Source organism: Hylobates moloch, unplaced genomic scaffold (genome assembly GCF_009828535.3).
Source record: "Hylobates moloch isolate HMO894 unplaced genomic scaffold, HMol_V3 SCAFFOLD_3, whole genome shotgun sequence".
Lineage (NCBI taxonomy): Eukaryota > Metazoa > Chordata > Mammalia > Primates > Hylobatidae > Hylobates > Hylobates moloch.
This window is the reverse complement of record NW_026652278.1, coordinates 14,259,047-14,279,897: the sequence shown is the minus strand read 5'-3', so window position 1 is coordinate 14,279,897 and position 20,851 is coordinate 14,259,047. Positions and strand designations below refer to the sequence as shown.

The window sequence follows — 20,851 nt, the reverse complement described above, 5'->3', positions numbered from 1 at the left end:
GATGTTCTGAGCATAACACTGGAAGGAGCTAAGAGCCCCAAAATAAATAAGACCGGAATTTAAAAACGTTAATCCCACGCCGACTTGGCGCTGGCCTGGCTGTTACTCATTAACGCTCCCCACGGCGGAGACTCCGGCGACTCCGTCTGCGTTTTTATTACTTAATCTGGCTGGGTTTGGCTGCAGGGAGGCTCGTGGATTTGCTGGCCGGGTGTGCTGGAAGGCAGTTTATTCACAGAACGAGCAGCTTCCCACGCTGGACCCCGAGCCCCAGGCGCCTTCCGCGGAGACCCCGCGCCGCGCACCGCGGCCGGCGGGGGGCGCTCGGGTCAAGCCGAGAGCAGCGCGGGCAGCCAGCGCCGGGTCGCTGCCGACCCGCAGAGCCCTTCGCGCCCTCCGAGGAAACAAAGTGCATCTTTGTCCGCGGCCCGAGGCGCCGCGTGGGAGACGCTGGGCAGGGGCCAGGCCAGGCCAGGCCGGCCGCCGCGTGCGGGGACCCTGGGCGCGCGTCACTGACCCGGGACTCAGACCCTCGTGGGCCTGGCGCGGACCGGAGGAAGCGGGCTGTGGCGCGCGGCCGAGCTGGCGGCCCTCCCACTCCGAGCACAGCTCCGGACCCGCACTGGCTCCTGCCGGGCCGCGGCGCTTCGCGCGCCGCCACCGGGGCCTGTGCACTCCGCTTTCCGGGCTGGTGGCGGGGCGGGAAGGGGGCAAGCGGGAGCCTGCTGGGGGGTGCTGGGGACTTCGGCTTGGCTGGGCCGCCTTTGAGTCGCCTGTCGGCCGGGCGGTGCCCGCCTTCGCTTTTGGTGCCGTCCCGGGGCGGGTACTAGCTCCGACAGCCGCGCGCCAGCCCAGCTCAGCCCCGGCGCCGCGCGGCCGGGAGGACTCCAGCTCCCAGCAGGCCCCGCGCCGCGAGCACCGAGGCAGGAGGCGCGCCTGGGCCGGCGCTTGCGCAGTGCGGCCGCCCGAGCCTGCTAGTACCACACCCCCGGGAGGGACGGAGGGGAGGCAGAAGCATCCGAGGCATTAAAGCATCCGAGGGAGCCGGAGGGGAGGAGAATGGAGTGACAGAGACACGCGGAGGGTGGGGGGTGGGGGGGAGCGTGTTGAGGGAGGGGGGGAGGGGGGACACAGAGGGAGGAAGAAGCGGCGGCGGCGGCGGCTCCTCTTTGCAGAGGGGGAAACTCTTGGGCTGAGAGCAGGAATAATGCGGTAGGCAAGGCGGGCTGCTGGCTCCCCCGGCTTTGGCAGCAGCGGCGGCAGCCCGAGCAGCGGCAGCAGCAGCGGCAGCACCCCAGGCACTGACAGCCCCGCCGGCCGGCTCCCTTGCTGACCGCCGACTGTCAATGGAGCTGGAAAACATCGTGGCCAACACGGTCTTGCTGAAAGCCAGGGAAGGTAAGAGGCAGGGCCGGTACGTGCCCGGCGCGTCCGCCGCGGGCCAGGGTGCGGGTGTCGGGCGGCGTGCGGGCAAGGGCTGCGCCCGTGCAGGATGCCCACTGCCGGCGAGTAGGTCGCGAGCAGGACACTTCGGAGAGCGGCTCTGCAGACCCTTCAGGGTTCCTGCCCTGGGGCTCAGAGAATCTGGACTTGGGCTGAGAAGGTTGCAGGGATTTGGATGCTAACATATCTCCTAGTTTCCAGCGCTCGCCCTGCAGAGCGTGCCATTTCGGCAGCTGTTGAAAGGTCAGTTGGAAAAGCATTCATTCGGGGGGCGACGAGCAAACATGCACATAAAATAGCGTTTCAAGTCGGCCCGGGATGGTTCTGTGTGAACTGGTGTGTGTGTTCGGGGGGCGGGGGTGGAATGAGCAGAAGCCAAGTCTGCCTGCGCAGGCTGAGTTGATATAGACTATTGCTGGAAACCATCCGCTGGGATGTTTCTTAGGGAAATCCCGTCGTGTGGAAGGAAGCCTTTTAAAGGCAAAGTCAGATGTTGAGGAATTAGCCTTTTCATAGAATTATCAAAGGATGGCTGTACAGATCACCTAGAAAAATAATTCAGTATTTCAAGTTTTTCTTTTCTGCGAGTGTGATAACTGAAATTCATGTTAGATTTTGGCTCAGTTAAGAAAAGAAAGGTAAGTGTGCTGGTGCTTTAGATACGTTTTCTATGCAAATCATTAGATTTCCTGCATTTAGCTGGCAGGAAATATTGTCTAAATGGAGTGTGTAAGATCCTGAGTCAAACCCTAAGAACGCATATTTTGACTCTTCCTTTTGATGAAAAACAGAAAAAAGGGGGGGAGGCAGAAACTTAGATGCTTCCTAAAATGATTGTGTTGTGTACATGTAAACATATATATTTAGGAATACCTGGAATTTATGTAGCATCTTTTTCTTTTTTTTTCTGATCAAGATTTGAGCTCTAGTGTGCGACCTTTTTCATAAAAGGGGAAGAGGTTTTTCCCTTTCACGGGAGAACGCTTTATTTGATACTAAGGTAGAAGGCAGACTGAGTAAGGGCTTGACTTTAGAAGGGTACTCTGTGAGCAGTCCATGAAAATGTCTTACCTACTTAATATTTTCATTCACCCACTTTGATGAATGAAGGGAAGAATTTCTGGCCAGCAATAAAACGATTCGTGTTTATTCAGCCCGTTCCATCACCTTGTGGCTCCCTACACACTGTGGGGGTAGGTGATGCATAGGCTTCCGTGGGCAGCGTTTCAGCAACTCAACCCGGCATTCGTGTCTTACTTTCGTCGTCACTTGTCACTCTAAAGCAGTCAGTGGGCAAGAAGGTTTATTTCAGAAGCCCCGAAGAGAGGCAGTGCTTTGAAAACCCCAGCAGAGTTTAAAATATACAGGTTAATCTCCCTCCCATTGCTTAGCTTTGGTGGGAATAAATTTTTAGGAGAGGCTTGTTACTTGGTGACTTCAGGTTCTAAGGCCTGAGCTGTGTGTGTGTGTGTGTGTGTGTGTGTGTGTGTGTGTGTGTGTGTGCGTGCGCGCGCGCGTGTGTGTGTGTTGGTTTTTTTTTCCCTAACCTGACATTTTTAGTGGACGGGATCAAGATGGGTGCTGGTAGGCTCTCCTGTGGGTTGGGGAATGGTCCTGAAAGGGAGGAAGCAGAGAAAACAGCCCTCCCCCTCCCCCGCCCCTCTTGCAGCCTTTGCAGCTGCACCACCTAGTGGTGGGCCACCTAGTGGTGGGACACGGTTGTGTATCTCAGGATTCGGGGGCTGGGAAAGTTTTCACTCTCCCTCCATTCTGAAATTATTTCTTGGGAAATCACTGGGTCTGATGGTACTGGAGCCTTGCAAGTTTCGCTGGTTCCTCCTGTTGCTCAGGGAATCTGCCCCCGACATTTGCTGCTGTAGATATTTGTTTGCCTGATAGATGCTGTTTTTCTTCCGTGAACATTTGGTTGCTTCTTTTATAATGCTTTGCTTAGAGTGGGCAAAGTGATATCAATTCCACCCGCCCCCTCCAAATTATTCTCCCAAGTATTTTTTCACCAGCGTGAATTTACTGTCTAATATTGTTGTTCGTTAGGCCAACAAATTGGGTTTTTTTCCCAGAGCCTTGGAGAAGAGAGCTGCAGGCTGGAAGCTTGTGTGGAGTGACCGACACCCATTGGGGCAGAATTACAGTGATTGAAAGTGCTCAAGAATGTGCCTTTCACTTTTTTTTTCCCTTTTAAAGCCTTTTTCAATTTTGCTGTGAGAGTTTGGTCGTCATCTCATGGTGAGAAAATAGCTCTTGATGATGCCTTGGAAATAGAGAGGGCCTGCGGAAGCAGGGAGAGACTGACACGTGAACAAGAAAAATTAATCATTTAATGGATACCTCATTTAAAATTTGCATCTCTCCCCCTTTCTCTCTTATGCCTAGGGGAAAGCCATGATTTTAAGTGCTTCCAGTTTCTTTTGGTTGGGCCTTTATTAGAGACTTGAGCCCATATATCCTAATTAGTGTGGACACTTTTAGAAATTAAAGCAATTTATGTTTCTCTTCTCAGTTCTCATATATTTGAATTTATTTTACTAAACTTGGTAATTCTCCAAAAAAACCATATTATCTAAATATTCAGAAATGAAAGTTTCAGTCAGTTTAGTGAAATATCTAATATAAAACAGTACATTAAAAAAATCTGAGTTGTTTAAAAGGTTTGAAAACACTTCTTAAAGATTCTTGTCAGTGGTTACAGATGAGAAATGTAATTGGCAAATGTGAAATTTAATTTAGTTCACTTAAAAAATACACCGTAAGCAATTTAAAATTTGGCTTTCAAGTAAAAGTCACATTTGTCCCAAACAATAGAGAAACAGACCTTGAAGAAAGATAGGCACACTTTGAAAATGCTGTAAAATAATTTGTAGTTGTCCATGTTGGTGGGTAACACTGGGGCCTATCTTTTCTTATTATTGTGCATTCTTAAAGACAGATGACTCCTAAATTCACTGTATCTTCTAAGTCTTACCATAATAAGACATAATATAAAGTGGAAAGCATTAATGTAGCAATAAAATAGAAAGCCTGTAAGTGGATTAGAGTAAAATGATGGATTGTTAGTAATTAGAAAATATAGCAAGCAAGCTTCACACTTGTGACAATTATTTTAAAATAAGAAAAGGTAGAGGTATGGGTTCAAGATTTTAAACCACGGAAATGTATTTTGGGGCCTGTTTATTTGTCCTGGGTCTCATGAGAAAACATCAACTCGATCACTCTTAGGAACTTTAGATTGCTCTCCTAAAAAGTGCTTAAGGAAAAAAAGAAAGAAGTTGAGACTGAATTCATGGCAATTTATGGGAATGAGCTAAGTGATTAAGCATTTCATGAAAAAGAGGCCCAGACTAACTCTATCTATCTATTTATTTACATTTCAGAATCTCAGAAAATTGGCAGGCGACCTAATGTTGAAATAATTATGAGAAGGAGAGTTTGCTGAGTGCCTTTTTGTGTGTTTCTTTTTGGTTTTATTGTTGCAGTAAAGGTTTTTGTGTTTTTCTCATCTTCTAGATCTGTTGCCTTTCTTCTGAGTGAACAGTGGTGAGAAAAAATTTTGCAAGGCCCCGCTTTTCCTTTCTTCACAGGCCAGCAGTAGCCATATCGGATCAATAAAGATATCTGAAGGAATATTGATCACATTTTCCTGAGGCCCTAGCAAGCACAGGAATTGAGAAGTTAGGACTGGAACGATTTTGCCATTTGTCACAATTGCCAAAAATTAGAATACACAGGAACCATTTTTTCAGGTAACTCTGTGACTTGGCTGGATCTTCCTGATCATCAAGATTAGCACCCCGGGGCCTGGGAGAAGTTAGGGAGGGCAGGAAGGAAGAGTGAGCCAGCATCCAGCTCTGCGTGGGGCAAGCTATGGCGTGGACAGACTTAACATTCCACAGCACGGCTGAAAGCCCTGGACCTCTTTCCCTTGCACCCCTAATTCATGGTGATAAAACCGAAACATGGTGAATTAGGTTATTAGAACATTGGAACATCTCTGAAGCTGAAAGCTCTCTTATGGCTATGTGAAGGCATACGTGGAGGCATACGTACTCCACCCTGCAGCTTCTTCAATTTTAATGTTAATCTTACCAAGCAACAGCTTTCATCCTGTGAAGGCAGCTCGGTGTGTGTAAAAGCAGCCTGGCCTGTTAAACACAATGCCGTTAAATGAAACTGCCTTTCATTTTTTTTTTAAAGTTTCCTTTTCAGTACTGACAACTTGGAGGTAGAGAAACCAAAAGCAATGTTTTCAGAAGGCCTTTTGCTTTCTTAAAGATTTCAGACGATGATTGTAGTTAATCTGGCTGCCTGTTTGAAAAACCATCAGATAAATGCCCACAAGGCTCTCATCTTTCAGTAGCTTAGCTGCTGCTTGTCAGATTCTAAACTCCAAAGCGCTTGACTCTTCCAGTGCCCAAACTAATCCTTGTTTAAATTATGTCTTCAGAAGCTATAACTCTTATAGTGGCTTGCTAAATGATACCCTTTGGATCTGGGCTGAAGACTTCCAGAATGCCCAAGTGAATTTCAGGAGCGGGCTCAATGTTTAACCAAATTCACCTTTACCAAGGGCTATTCAATCCATATCTGGGATGTTTTAAATAAAACTATCCAGGACTGTGGGCAATACTCAAAGTTAATATTTGTTGCCAGTATGTTTGGAGTGCAAGATAAAGCATTTTAATGTCTAGACATTTTTGAAATAAAAAAGTCTTCTAGTTACCAAAAGGCATTATTGTCATAGGTCATGCAACTCAGAGGTGAAACTTGAGAAAACAGAAAGTGACTACCAACAGGTGACACATTGAGAAGATAATTAGGAATTTCCTCAATCATACAACCCTCAGCACCCATTTCTCACATCAAAATAGAATGGTGGAGCTGAGTGCGGTGGCACAGCCTGTGGTCTCAGCTACTCTGGAGGCTGAGGAACATCGTTTGAGCCCAGGAGTAATGGTCTGGAGCTAACTGTGCCTATTGGGTATCTGCAGTAAGCTTGGCATCAATATGGTGACCTTTAGGGAGTGGGGACCACCAAGTTGCCTAATGAGGGGTGAACTGGCTTGGTGGGAAACAGAACAGATGAAAACTCCCATGCTGATCAGCAGTGGGATTGCATCTGTGCATAGCCACTGCCCTCCAGCCTGGGCAACACACGAGACCCTGTCTCTAAAAATAAATAAACAAATAAATAAATAAATGGAATAGAAGAGAATATTGAAGACAAGGGGATGAAGGCATGATTTTAAATGACTAAAATGGGCCGGGCGTGGTGGCTCATGCCTGTAATCCCAGCAGTTTGGGAGGCTGAGGCAGGCGGATGACCTGAGGTGAGGAGATCGAGATCAGCCTGGCCAACATGGTGAAATCCCGTCTCTACTAAAAATACAAAAATTAGCTGGGCATGGTGGTGCCCGCATGTAATTCCAGCTACTCGGAAAGCTGAGGCAGGAGAATCACTTGAACCTGGGAGGCGGAGATTGCAATGAGCCAAGATTGCACCACCATACTCCAGACTGGGTGACAGAGAAGACTCCGTCTCAAAAAAGAAAAAAAATTAAAATGTATTATGGCCTTAAATAATAGGGTTGATTCCTACTTTAAAACATATCCTGTTATAGTTCAGTGAAAATTTTTATTTAAAAATATTCTAAATATTGAAAAGATATATTTTTGGGGGGCAGAGATAATGATATTCCTTTTCTTACCATACAAAAACTGGAGGAAGCATTTCATTTTGTGAAAACCGTGCTGCTTTTAAAAGAGAAAGTCCTTACTTCCTGACTGGACCCTTCCCCCACCCCCATTTCCCATTTTGAGGAAACCATTCTTGAATAGGCTTCTGAAAATCTTAACAAGAGTAAAATTTATTTATTCAGCATTTGGTTGTCGAAGGACCCAGTGCGGAGGTGACATTCGGGTGTCAGGTTCAGATAATACAATGTGAAATGAGTGAAAAGATGCAGTGGGGCACTGCCGTTCTCTTTTTACATGTTTTTTTGTTTTTTGTTTTGTTTTGAGACAGAGTCTGCTCTGTCGCCCAGGCTAGACTGCAGTGGCGCAGTCTGGGCTCACTGCAACCTCTGCCTCCCAGGTTCAAGCGATTCTCCTGCCTCAGCCTCCTGAGTAGCTGGGATTACAGGTGCCCACCATCAAGCCTGGCTAATTTTTTTTTTTTTTTTTTTTTTTTGGGACGGAGTCTTTCTCTGTCCCCCAGGCTGGAGTGCAGTGGCGCGATCTCGGCTCACTGCAAGCTCCGCCTCCCGGGTTCACGCCATTCTCCTGCCTCAGCCTCCCGAGTAGCTGGGATTACAGGCGCCCGCCACCACGCCCGGCTAATTTTTTGTATTTTTAGTAGAGACGGGGTTTCACCATGTTAGCCAGGATGGTCTCGATCTCCTGACCTCGTGATCCGCCCGCCTCGGCCTCCCAAAGTGCTGGGATTACAGGCTTGAGCCACCGCGCCCGGCCAAGCCTGGCTAATTTTTGTATTTTTAGTAGAGGCGGGGTTTCACCATGTTGGCCAGGCTGGTCTCAGGTGATCTGCCCGCCTTGGCCTCCCAAAGTGCTGGGATTACAGGCGTGAGCCACTGCACTCAGTCTGTTTTGATGTTTTTTAACTGGTCAACTAGGTGTGAACAGAACTGGATTCTTTCCCCCGAAGAGCTGAGGCTGACTGGGGTGTGACCTCCTTAGCTGTGTAGACTGCGTTGACTCTGCTGTGCCTAGAATTTGGACAATGGCCTGAGGTACCAGTATGTGATTTAAGCATAATTAAAAGGTTATACTTGAGGGATAGACCTGAATCTGGAAGACAACTGCCAATTTTCTGGGGCACTGACGGGTTTTTGTTTTGTTTTGTTTTGTTTTTTGAGACAGGGTCTTGCTGTCACCCAGGCTGGAGTGCAGTGGTGCGATCTCAGCTCACCGCAACCTCGACTTTCTGGGCTCAAGTGATCCTCCCACCTCAGCCCTCTGAGTAGCTGAGACTACAGGCTTGTGCCAACATGCCTGGCTAATTTTTGTATTTTTTGTAGAAATGGGGTTTTGCCATGTTGCCCAGGCTGGTCTCTAACTCCTGGGCTCAAGCAATCTATCCGCCTTGGCCTCCCAAAATGTTGGGACTACAGGTGTGAGCCACCACACCCGGCCAACACTGTATTTTTATGAAGGTCTGTTCCTAGAAATGGAAGCCATTAAAAACAATGGCAAGAAGACCCTTTGGTTGAGGAATGACAAGATCCAAGAGGAAAACTGTGTGCCATGGCGCCTTCCAGGCAGAGCAGTTGTCCAGGGCAGAGGCCTGGGCGGGTAGATGGGCTGCAGTTCTGGAGTGAAGACGGTGGAGGCTGCATTCCCTTCTGGCTTTCTGTTAGGATTGGCCTGGGTATGTCCTTTGACATAGCCTGTCACAGGGAATGACCGAAAAGATTAAAGGCCCCTGTTCCTCTTCAGGGGCTCTGTTCAACATGGTAGCCATTAGCTATATGTTGTTATTTATACTTAAATTAATTAAAGTTAGGAATTATGTTCCAGAAGCATGCAAACCACATTTCTAGTGCTCAGTAGCCCTGTGTGGCTAGTGGCCACTGTACTGAGCCATGCATATAGAACATTCCCATCGTTGCAGAAAGCTCATTGGGACAGAGCTTCTCTAGAGGGTTCTGTGCATTTAGTGAGTGTGATAACCCCATGACTTCTGACATGAAAAATTAGGGAAAATTAAAAGAAGCAGAGGGAGGCAGGGAGTTGGAGAGAGAGACAGTGTGGAGGAGAGGGAGAAAGAGAGATGAGAGGGGGAAATGGGTAGGAGAAGGAGAAAATAGGGAAGGGGGTGCGGAGAGTGAGGAAGAGACTGATGAAGGGGAGGGGGCTGCACCATGGAGGAGGGGTGAAGGCAGGGGTTGGGAGTTGGGACTGACTCACCTAAGAGGAAATTCAGGTCAAGGACAATCATGGATGGTGGCGGGGGTGGAGGGGGTTAAGCTACCATATCCTCCCCCACCCCCTTTTTCATATCTTGTTGGGAAATTTGCCTAAATTGAGCAACTGACTTTCCTGATTCAAATTAAGTGCATGATATAGATACATTCAGAGTCCCATGTTCCTTCTTGAAATTCTTAATGTGGGGCTATTTTAAAGCAGTCATTTTATTTAAAAAAACAATTAAGTTGCATAAGTGCGGCAGATCTACAGAAAGAACAGAAAGAAACCTCCACAGGCAGGTGATCTAAAATGGGGGTGAAGACAGACAAAACCATTTTAAGGGTTTTCATTTTTTCTGAGCTGGGAAGACATCAGGAAAAAGGTATATTTAAAGATGCCAAAGAAACTCACTGTTCTTGTATCCACTTGAAAATGGTTTCTCCTTAAAAACTGTTTCTTGTGAGATTTGAAACATTTTAACAATAACTCAGAGCACACTTAGAAAGAAAGTAAGTATTTGAAACAATAAAACAGTTCGTTGCTTGTTCCCTGGTGTCCGAAACAACGGAGTCTATCTGAAGTTGTACCAGAGTCAACTGGTGACATCCTCCTAAACTAGGCCAGTTTTGATAGGGCCTATCCTGTTTCTAAGAACTTGTAATCTGTGGAATATCAAGAATTTTTTTAAAAAGGTAATGATGAAATGAACCCCAAGGACAGCTTCTGGGGCCTGTGCAGAAAGCAAGGGTAAACAGATAAGCTGAGATAAACAGATAAGAACATGCCTCTGTCCTGAAGTGGCAGAGGCCACAGAGCTGCTGGTGCCTCGGCTTCCCTGAGCCTTCTCAGCAGATCTACTGCCCTGTCCTCTGTTTCTGGCATAGAGGTTACCCTTGGTTTAACAGATGGGGAAACTGAGATGAAAGAAAGGGAGTCAGGGCCAGGTGCAGTGGCTCACGCCTGTAATCCCAGCATTTTGGGAGGCTGAGGCAGGAGGATTTCTTGAGGCCAGGAGTTCAAGACCAGCGTGGGCAGCATAGCAAGACCCCTATCTCTACAAAAAATAAAAAAAAATAAAAATGGCCAGGCGTGGTGGCTCATGCCTGTAATCCCAGCACTTTGGGAGGCCAAGGGGGGTGGATCACTTGCAGTCAGGAGTTCAAGATCAGCCTGACCAACGTGGTGAAACCCCATCTCTACTAAAAATACAAAATTACCTGGATGTGGTGGTGGGTGCCTATAATCCAAGCTACTTGTGAGGCTGAGGCAGGAGAATCATTTGAACCTGGGAGTGCCACTGCACTCCAGCCTGGGTAACAGCGAAACTCCGTCTAAAAGATAAAATAATAATTAAAAAAAAAAAATAGGCCGGGCGCGGTGGCTCACGCTTGTAATCCCAGCACTTTGGGAGGCTAAGGCGGGCGGATCACAAGGTCAGGAGATCGAGACCACGGTGAAACCCCGTCTCTACTAAAAATACAAAAAATTGGCCAGGCATGGTGGCAGGCGCCTGTAGTCCCAGCTACTCGGAGAGGCTGAGGCAGGAGAATGGCGTGAACCCGGGAGGCGGAGCTTGCAGTGAGCCGAGATCGCGCCACTGCACTCCAGCCTGGGCGACAGAGCAAGACTCCGTCTCAAAAAAAATAAATAAAATAAAATAAAAATAAAAATAAAAAAAGGGAGTCACTTGTGCAAGGTCACTTGAACTGTGGACTTTTAGGGAGCAATTGCAAGTAGATCTCCCCTACCCTCCAAAGTGCTGTTATGTTCCAAAATAAATCTTTCTTCCTTCCTCTCATAATATATGCCAAAACAACAAACTCTTTTCGAGGTGGTAGGGTTTTTAAGTGTAAATACCCATGAGGTTGTAATTGTGGAAGAGAAAGAGTGTCTTTGTCAGATTCCCTGGGAAAAGGGGCAAATTGGGAATATAATTTCCTTCTCAGACCGTGATTTCAGCTGAGGGCCAGTTTGAGAGCAGTTGGGTAAGTTAATTCCTACTAGGTTGTAAATGACTGATAGGTGAATCCTCAAAGTAGATGTTTCCATTTTAAAAGTAGAACTGTGTATCAACACAACTGAATCTGTGTTTGAGGACAAGGCAGGATGCATACGTGCCATACATAAGTGCCTGTACACACATAAGCACATGTGTACATATGTGGTATGATTGCCTGTGGAGGCCCATTACCTGTACTCTCTCGCTGCCTGGGCCCCTCCTACCAACACATCGGACAAGCAAGGCCAGCCTCTTGCATTATTTTTCCCCTCAGCAGGGCTAGTGGCCGACGAATTGCCCCCAAGGGACAGGATGTGAAGCCCCATGGGTGGTGGTGGTGGGGACAGTCATGGGAGTTTAGGTGTGGGCCACATCATTGGCAGCAGCACCACCTCCTTTCCTTGGCAGAGGCAAGAGGTGGGCTGTGGGCATGCCAGTTCCTGCTGGTTCACCACGCATAGCTCCCATCTGCCCTGCACACTGCTTGCCTGGCTGCTTACTGCTCCTTAGGAGGTTCTCGCCCTCAGTCACCTCTGCCTGACAGCGGCACCTTATGTGCAGGCTCAGGACTCTGCAGCTCTCTTTACTTACTACCCAAGTAGGGGGTTAGAGAGGGGGAGGTGAGGAGGGTTTTTCTTGCAGATTGCAGGGCATCCCCACCCCCTCACCAAAGAGAGGGTATGAAGGGGCCTTTTCCCCCAGAAAAGCTCTCTCTGGATGAACCCCTTGCCATTTTTCAGTGGTAACCTTGAGTGTTTGCATTTAGGAACCATGTCAACCCCTGTGTGTGTGTGTGTTGCGTTAATGTTGCAACTCTGCTTTTCAGGGGGCTTTGTGAGGCAAGGGAATGTATAAGAGCCGTGCACTTCCTTGGGGGTCCACAGTCAGACTTGAGATCCTGGTGGGAAGGCAGCCTGCTGTCACTCCCTGATGATGAGGGCACAGGAAGCCATGCCTTTGATCTGCTCCTGCAGAGAAGACGTAGCTCTGAACTTACCCACTCCAGGAAGGGAAGGGGAGGGGGTAGGAGATAGAATTACCCAACTGCTGGACGGAGAGAACCCAGCCAATGTAATTGCTCTGCATGTCTGATAAAAAGTCTTGTGAAACCTCATTTGAAAATGGAATCCCATCCTGGCATGGGTCTTAGCATTGCTTCTGAAATGGAAACAAGCTGGAGAAGGTCGACAAATGGCCCAGGAAGAACAGCTTTAAGTGGCTGATGCAGAAATGGGTCCTGCTTGGTCTTAATGTTTTTATTTAATACACTCAGGAGGAGCTTGTTGGGATATGTAGATAATATCCCAGGAGAAGGAACTCCTAGCTCTAGGAAGAATAGGGGTGGAGTAAGGACAAAGGATTGGGCCATCAACTTGAATAGCAAAGGATACCTGAGCATCCAACTTTTCTCAAGCCAAATGCTGTCATGGGTTGATGCCATTACCCCTGCTGTCACAGATTAGGGAGGGTGTGTGTCTGATGAATATGTTTCTGGGACATAGTAGGTGTTCAAAAATATTTCCAGAATGAATGAGTGATGCTACACAGCTTGAGTATCCCTAATTGAAGAATCTGAAATCCAAAATCTGAAACTTTTTTTTTTTTTTTTGAGACAGAGTCTCGCTCTGTCACCAGGCCAGAGTGCAGTGGGGTGATCTCAGCTCACGGCAACCTCCGCCTCCCAGGTTCAAGTGATTTTCCTGCCTCAGCCTCCCAAGTAGCTGGGACTACAGGCGTGTGCCGGGAGTTTTTTGTATTTTTAGTAGAGAGGGGGTTTCACCGTGTTAGCCAGGATAGTCTTGATCTCCTGACCTCGTGGTCCTCCCGCCTCGGCCTCCCAAAGTGCTGGGATTACAGGCTTGAGCCACCATGCCCGGCCCAAAATCTGAAACTTTTTGAAAGCCAACATGATGCATACAAAATGATCATTGGAGCTGTTTTTTTTTTTTTTTTTTTTTTTGAGACAGGGTCTCACTCTGTTGCCTAGGCTGAAGTGCAGTGGCACCATCATAGCTTAGCTCACTGCAGCCTTGGCCTCCTGGGCTCAAGTGATCCTCCTGCCTCAGCCTCCCAAGTAGCTGGGACTACAGGTGCGTGCCACCACACTTGACTCATTGCAACATTTTGGATTTTAGATTTTCAGATTTAGGATACTCAACTAGTATAATGCAAATATTCCAAAATTCAAAAACATCAGAAATCCAAAGCACTTCTGGTCACAAGCATTTCAGATAAGGGATACTCAACCTGTATTTATGTTATGTGATGGTGAAGAAGAGAGCCGAGAAAGTGATATTCTCAAGAAATGGCCTTGGGGTCACAATAGATGGTACATTAGGAGATGATTCAACATGGTTAAGAAAGGTTAACTAAGGTTATAGGGCAAATTGGAAAATGTTTTCCAAATGTTTGTCTTAACTCTGAAAAATGTTTGGCAAACTCCCCCTCCCCCCTAATTTGGAAGTGGTTTGTTTTAGTCGTTTTGGAAGAAATAAATATTTGCATTAGACCAAACATTTGGGGCAAACAGTTCTCCCCAATTCTGAGGCTCTGTGTGAGTAGGAGGAGATGTTTCATGCCGATAACACTCATCCCTTTTTTGGCCGAATCGAAGGTAACTTTCGATGTGAGCTTCACATGCTTTTCACATCACTGCTAGAATGAGGTTGAGCAAATGGAAAGAAAAGAGGAAGCCAAGCAGCTTGATCCTTCCAGACCTAGGGATGGCTGATGACCTGGTATTTGTAGGATGTAATCGTTAAAGAAAAATTGCCTTTCTGCTCATGGGCAGGGAGGCTGGATCCAATTAAGACAAGGAAAACGTATGTTAACTTGGAGGAAAAATTTCTAAACAGTCAATTCTGTAATCCTCTCTGAAGAGGAAGAGGCCAACATGATGAGGCTTTATGGATGGTGCCAAGCCCTGTGATATATAATAATTAGTAACCACTGGTTATTTTGCCGCACGCTCATTCTCCAAACCACTAACCATTGCTTGGGATGGAATGCACCAGGCCTAGATATTTGCCCCAGATGTCTTCCCTTCAGCAGTATCCAATTAGAGGGATTTTTACAAATTAAAGCTTAATTCTCTATAATATATAGCAAAATATAAATTAAGGAAGGAGAAACCCGATTTCCTTTGTTGGTTCCATGGGTTACGGAGGTGAGGGCTAGTCTTCAGGTGTACCTCTTAGTTTATGCTTCAGCAGCTAGTGGTGACTGTTCTATATCATGGTCCTTGGTATTTTTGCTAGTCCTTTTGGTAGCTTAAAAGCATTTCAGAGGCCAGGCATGGTGGCTCACGCCTGTAATCCCAGCACTTTGGGAGGCCAAGATGGGTGGATCACCTGAGGTCAGGAGTTTGAGACCACCCTGGCCGACATGGCAAAACCCCGTCTCTACTAAAAATACAAAAATTAACCAGGCATGGTGGCATGCGCCTGTAATCTTGGCTACTCGGGAGGCTGAGACAGGAGAATCACTTGAACCCGGGAGGCAGAGGTTGTGGTGAGCTGAGATCGCGCCACTGCACTCCAGCCTGGGTGACAGAGTGAGCCTCTGGGTGACAGAGCCTTAAAAAAAAAAAAAAAAATTTGCAAAGGTAATACTCACTAAAGAAAGTCCAGGCCAGAAGTGGTGGCTCACGCCTGTAATCCCAGCACTTTGGGAGGCTGAGGCTGGCAGATCACCTGAGGTGAGGAGTTTGAGAAGAGCCTGGCCAACATGGCGAAACCCTGTCTCTACTAAAAATACAAAAAAATTAGCCTGGTGTGGTGGCATGTGCCTGTAGTCCCAGCTACTCGGGAGGCTGAAGGGAGAGAATGGCATGAACCTGGGAGGCGGAGGTTGCAGTGAGCCGAGATCGCACCACTGCACTCCAGCCCGAGGGACAAAGTAAAACTATATCTCGGGGAAAAGAAAAAAAGGTCCAAAGTACCATCTAAAGCGTCTCTCTCTCTCTTCCCATGCACCCCTGCTATCAATCCCACCACTCAGAAATAATTAGCGTCAGCATGTAGGTGAACGTTTTCCCAAATCTCTGTATATGCACATACGAACATCTAGATAGAACTTTACACAAAATGGGTCCAAGTGTACACACTGTTCCGCAGCTGCTTTCAGTCCACAATATGCTGCAGAGCCTTTCCATATCTGTGTTTATAGTTTCCCATGAAATGGATGGGTGTCAGGAAAAATTGTGAAAGACTTTGGAAGCTGAATGCTGTTTCAATGGAATGCTGGGTATGTTCTAGCAGACTCTTAGGGGTTATCCAGTTCTAAAGGGGTCTGTGTTTTTCATTGTCTTTGACTAGTTTTATAATATATTTAACCAAGCCCCTAGAGTGGCCATTTAAATTCTCTAATTTTTAAGTATAATATAAAGGAATATCCTACTCATGATATATTCATCTTTATGCACTTATTTTAAAGACTTCTGTTTTTTTCCTGTGGGAGTATCTGCCTAATAACATCCCCTTTCCTCTTTGGGAAGAATCATAATAATTTGTGAAATAGGCTTCAGTGACCCTAGGGATGTACTATGTAGATTTTCTTATGAGAAAGGAGCATGATACATGTGACATGACATTTCTGAGACCTTTGGGACTTAACATCCCTCACCTCTGAGTAATGAGTCATCTTTTCTATGGTATTCAAAGTTTGAATTAGGGAAATTAAGGTTGAGTTCAGTCAAAGACTTTAGTTGTGGATGACTTTTCAGTTGCCCTTGGATTTTGCATGTGTAAATCAGGCAGGGGGTACACTCAGAAAACAAGCCCACAGCTTTGTAAAGGTGTCTTGGATCTCTCGTGTGGATCATCAGCACAACCCTGTGGGGTAGGCCTGGGAATTGTTTTTGCTGTTGCTGTTAGTATTATTCTAGTTTGAGAAAGAAGGAAACCAAGCTCAGAGAGGTGAAGTGGTTTTCCAAGATCACATACCGAGGAGCCACTTCACCTTGTTCCTGTGGTGCTAATCCATTGCTTCATTTTTCATGTTTGAGGGCTTTTGCGTTTCATCGTACGTTGTACAATTCTAGGGAGCCATTGTTCCCAATCTAAAGCTGGTAGATGCGTAAATGTATCAGGTCGGGGGGGCAGAAAGTGTCTTGAGGAAGGGACGCCCCTTCCTAATCCCCTCCAAGTGCTGCCTATGCTGGTGTCAGTCCTCCTGAGGTCATTTGCCCTGTCTTTGATCTGGCACAGTATCTTCCTCTGTGGAATTCTGTAGCTCTTCCTCTGGTAACTGCTTTCACTAAAGGTTTGCATGGAATTTACCTAGACTAGGGCCCTACGGTTCCCACCTGAGAATAGAAAACGCCCATTAAAAACAGCACGACATAAAACAAATCAGTGGCCCCTCCTCCTGCTCTGCCTCCCTCCGAGATAAGCTTGGCATGAGGGCATAGTCCAGAGCCCCACAGCCTTCAATAATTTTGTTAACAATTGGAGGAGAGTGGCATTTTCTTCCGGGAAACATTTGCAGATGTGTGAGCTAGCTCTACATGGGGAAGGGCTGCCCCATCACCGGGTGCTGAGGCTGCGGGCTCTGTGTCCTGTCAGAGTGTGGGAGGGAGCTCCTCACACTGCAGCCAGCTCCTTCCTTCCCCAGAGAAGGGATCTGAGGGCCAAAAGGGGCCCGCATGGGTGGCCGTGCAGGAGCAGAAAGAGGCTCCAAAGCAGGATGGGTCCCCTGGCCTGGATTTTCCTCCAGGGCAGCTCTGCAACTCTAACACCCATCCCCAGGCTGTGTGTTTCCTAGGGATATGTAATAAAGTACCACCAACTGGGTGGCTTAGAACAACAGACATCTATTGTCGCACAGTTCTGGAGGCCAGACGTTTGAAATCAAGGTGTGCGCAGGGCTGTGCTCCCTCTGAAGGTACCCGGGGAAGACCTGTTCCAGGCCTCTCTCCTTGGCTTGTTGGTGGCTGTCTTCTACCTGTGCCTCTTCCTCTTGTGCATCTGTCCCCGTGTCCAGAGTTATCCTTTGTATAAGGACACCAGTGCTACTGGATCATGACCCACTTGAATGACCTCATGTTAACTTGATTACCTCCATAAAGATCCTATTTCCAAATAAAGTCACATTCTGAGGTACTGGGGGTTAGGACTTCAACATAATCTTCTTTGGAGGACACAGTGAACCCTGGAACACAGGCCCTGCCTGTACTGAAGCAGCAGCTTCTGGGGAGAGCCTGTATTTTTAAAACAGGAGGTTCTGAGGATGAACCAGGAGTGGGAACTGCTGCTCTGTAGAACCCTGGAGCTGGTGGGTTTTCTGAGTGCCTTCCGAGATTATCTCGGACATCCAGACTATTCTGACCGGGTCCCCAAATAGGACTCTACAGGTTCCCTGGCAGTTGGTTTCTGTCTTCTGCTCAAATCTTTCTAGAGATGGGGAACTCATACCTTCTTCTAAGCAGCCTATCCGATTTTGAACCACTGGATTAAAAATATCTATAATTTTATATATATATATATATATATATTAGATAGGCTTCTTGCCTCACTCACGAAATTGTAGACTTCCTGAGGGCTGACACCAGGGCTTTTTCTTTGTATCTTACTGGAACTAACCAGATGCTAAAAGTAAACCCAAGTCTGCCTATCGAGACCTGGTATGTCTGGTGCCATGTGAACCCATTAGGTCCTGGTTCTGCTCTTTGGAGGTATCCAGGATAAATGCACCACTCTTTGCCTGAGGGGACCCTTCTAATATTAGAAGACAACTGTCATACCCACTGTAGAACTAAAACCAGAACCCCAAGTCAGGCATGGTGGCACACACCTGTAGTCCCAGCTACTCCCAAGCCAGGATGATCACTTGAGCCAGGAGTTCTGGGCTGCAATGTGCCATGATCGTGCCTGTGAATAGCCACTGCACTCCATCTGGGCAACAGAGTGAGACCCTGTCTCTTAAAAAACAAACAAACAAACATAGCCAGAACCCTGCCCTCCAGATTCCCAGACTGGGCTCTCATTGTGCATTGCAGCCAACAGACATAACCAACCTTAGGATAGGATTTATAAGCAGGTGGGAATGGTGTTGTTGCTAATATCTGGCAAAGCTCAAGGCTTCATAACTTGCCAGAAGTGGGATCCAGTAACCCACTATTTTATTTATTTATTTATTTATTATTTATTTATTTATTTATTTATGGAGATGGAGTGTTGCTTTGTTGCCCAGGCTGGAGTGCAATGGCACGATCTCGGCTCACTACAACCTTCTGCCTCCCAGGTTCAAGCGATTCTCTTGCCTCAGCCCCCCTAGTATCTGGGATTACAGGCGCCCGCCACCATGCCTGGCTAACTTTTGCATTTTTTTTTAGTAGAGACGGGGTTTCACCATGTTGGTCAGGCTGGTCTCGAATTTCTGACCTCAGGTGATCCAACCGCCTTGGCCTTACAAAGTGCTGGGATTACAGGCGTGAGCCACCACGCCTGGCCTAGTCACCCACTTTTTAATTTTCGAGGTAATATGGTATCTTCTCCTGCTGTGCATTGAGGCAAGATGTTTCCATTCCATTGAAAGCTTGATCAAGGCTCTATGAGAAGTTCAAAGGGAAAGGGAGAGCGTGCCACTCACATGCTCTGTGGCTCCTCTCCAAGCAAAACCATCCTCAGCTGCATAAATGTGCAGCTTGGCCAGGTGATCCTGGAGTCTCTTCTCACCCTTCAAATCCTGAGAATTTGCGGGTGCATTTTCCACTGATAATTCAACTGTGGATACTTCAGAATAAAATTTGATGTTGATTTGAAGAGCAGGCATTACACATTAAAATAAAAATTACCCCAAGGAAAGAATGCGAGCCAAGAGGGGTTACATTTGTAGTAGAAATAAACAGAAAAAAAACCCACCGCTGCTAATTTAACTGATTCTCGCAATCCAAGAAAGGCAAATGCATGATTCTAATGTTTTCTTTAGTAGATTACAGAAAGGAAGATTAAATCAAAAGTCAAAAATAAACAGTTTGATTATCCTACACTGTATTATCTTAATAAACTGTCTTCCTGGAAAGTTTAAAAATACACAGTACTTCATCTGGCCAAAGAAAACAGTAAGTAAATATTGTTGAGAAAATGTAAGAATTTTCCATCTAGACATGAGGGATGGAAACATTGCCATGTGGACTTCAAGACGTCCCACAAGGAGTGAGAGAGTGATAGGTATTACCTACCTTTTAAGGCTTGTTGTCGGGGACACTGTTGTCACACACGGGGGAAGAGGTTGGGAGGGGAATGGGCCCTACCAAGCACTCTTGCGGGCTCCTGGCAAATCCTCACCCACTTCCGCATTCTCCTGCAAGGTTTATCTCGATACTAGCCATATCCTGACTGATGATGCTCAGATTTCATAGTTTAGGGTGATGTGGAGAGGACTGGTGATTTTCTTCTCTCTCTCTCTTTTTTTTTTTTTTTTTTTTGAGATAGAGTCTCGCTCTGTCACCTAGGCTGGAGTGCAATGGCGCAATCTTGGCTCACTGCAACCTCCGCCTCCTGGGTTCAAGTGATTCTTCTGTCTCAGCCTCCTGAGTAGCTGGGACTACAGGCGTGCGCCACTGCTCCCGGCTAATTTTTATATATTTTTTTCTTTTTTTCTTGAGATAAGAGTCTCGCTCTGTCGCCCAGGCTGGTGTGCAGTGGCATGATCTTGGCTCATTGCAAGCTCCGCCTCTTGGGTTCACGCCATTCTCCTGCCTCAGCCTCCCGTGTAGCTGGGACTACAGGCGCCCACCAGCATGCCTTGCTAATTTTTGTATTTTTAGTAGAGATGGTGTTTCACCATGTTGGCCAGGATGGTTTCGATCTCCTGACCTCATGATCCACCCGCTTCAGCCTCCCAAAGTGCTGGGATTACGGGCACGAGCCAGCACCCGGCTAATTTTTGTATTTTTAGTAGAGACAAGGTTTCATCATATTGGCCAGGCTGGTCTTGATCTCCTGACCTTGTGATCCGCGTCTCGGCTCCCCAAAGAGCTGGGATTACAGGTGTGAGCCACTGTGCCTGGCATCTTCTTCTTCTTCTTCTTTTTTAATTTTAATTTTTTTTTTTTTGAGACGGAGTCTAACTCTGTCACCCAGGCTGTAGTGCAGTGGAGCAATCTCGGCCCACTGCAACCTTTGCCTCCCGGGTTCAAGCGTGCTGATTCTCTTCTGCTTAATTTTTCTACAGTTGGAAGTAGCAAAAGGTGGAGACTAGTGATGTGAGTTCTGTCCTAGCTTTGTTGCTATCCTGCCAGAGGCCAAGGCTGGTAACTTTGCGTCTCTGTATCTTTTTTTTTTTTGAGACACAGTCTCACGCTTGCCCAGGCTAGAGTACAGTGGTGCCATCTCAGCTCACTGCAACCTCTGCCTCCTGGGTTCAAGAGATTCCCATGTCTCTGCCACCTGAGTAGCTAGGATTACAGGCGCCTGCTACCATGCCCGGCTTTTTTTTTTTTTTTTTTTTTTTTTTTTTTTTTTT

At 47.0% G+C, this 20,851-nt stretch overlaps 1 protein-coding gene across 2 annotated transcripts in view; it reads left to right on the top strand.

The window, feature by feature from the left end:
• Positions 1 to 1,010: 1,010 nt before the first annotated feature.
• Positions 1,011 to 20,851, top strand: part of GRK5 (G protein-coupled receptor kinase 5) — a 247,761-nt gene continuing 227,920 nt past the window's right edge. Inside the window, exon 1 of one of the 2 annotated variants that reach the window (XM_032176492.1) lies at positions 1,011 to 1,398. In XM_032176492.1, the coding sequence (XP_032032383.1) occupies positions 1,347 to 1,398 (52 nt within the window). In that variant the 5' untranslated portion in view covers positions 1,011 to 1,346. The remainder of the gene's footprint in view (positions 1,399 to 20,851) is intronic. The other variant, XM_058435963.1, reaches the window with a different exon arrangement.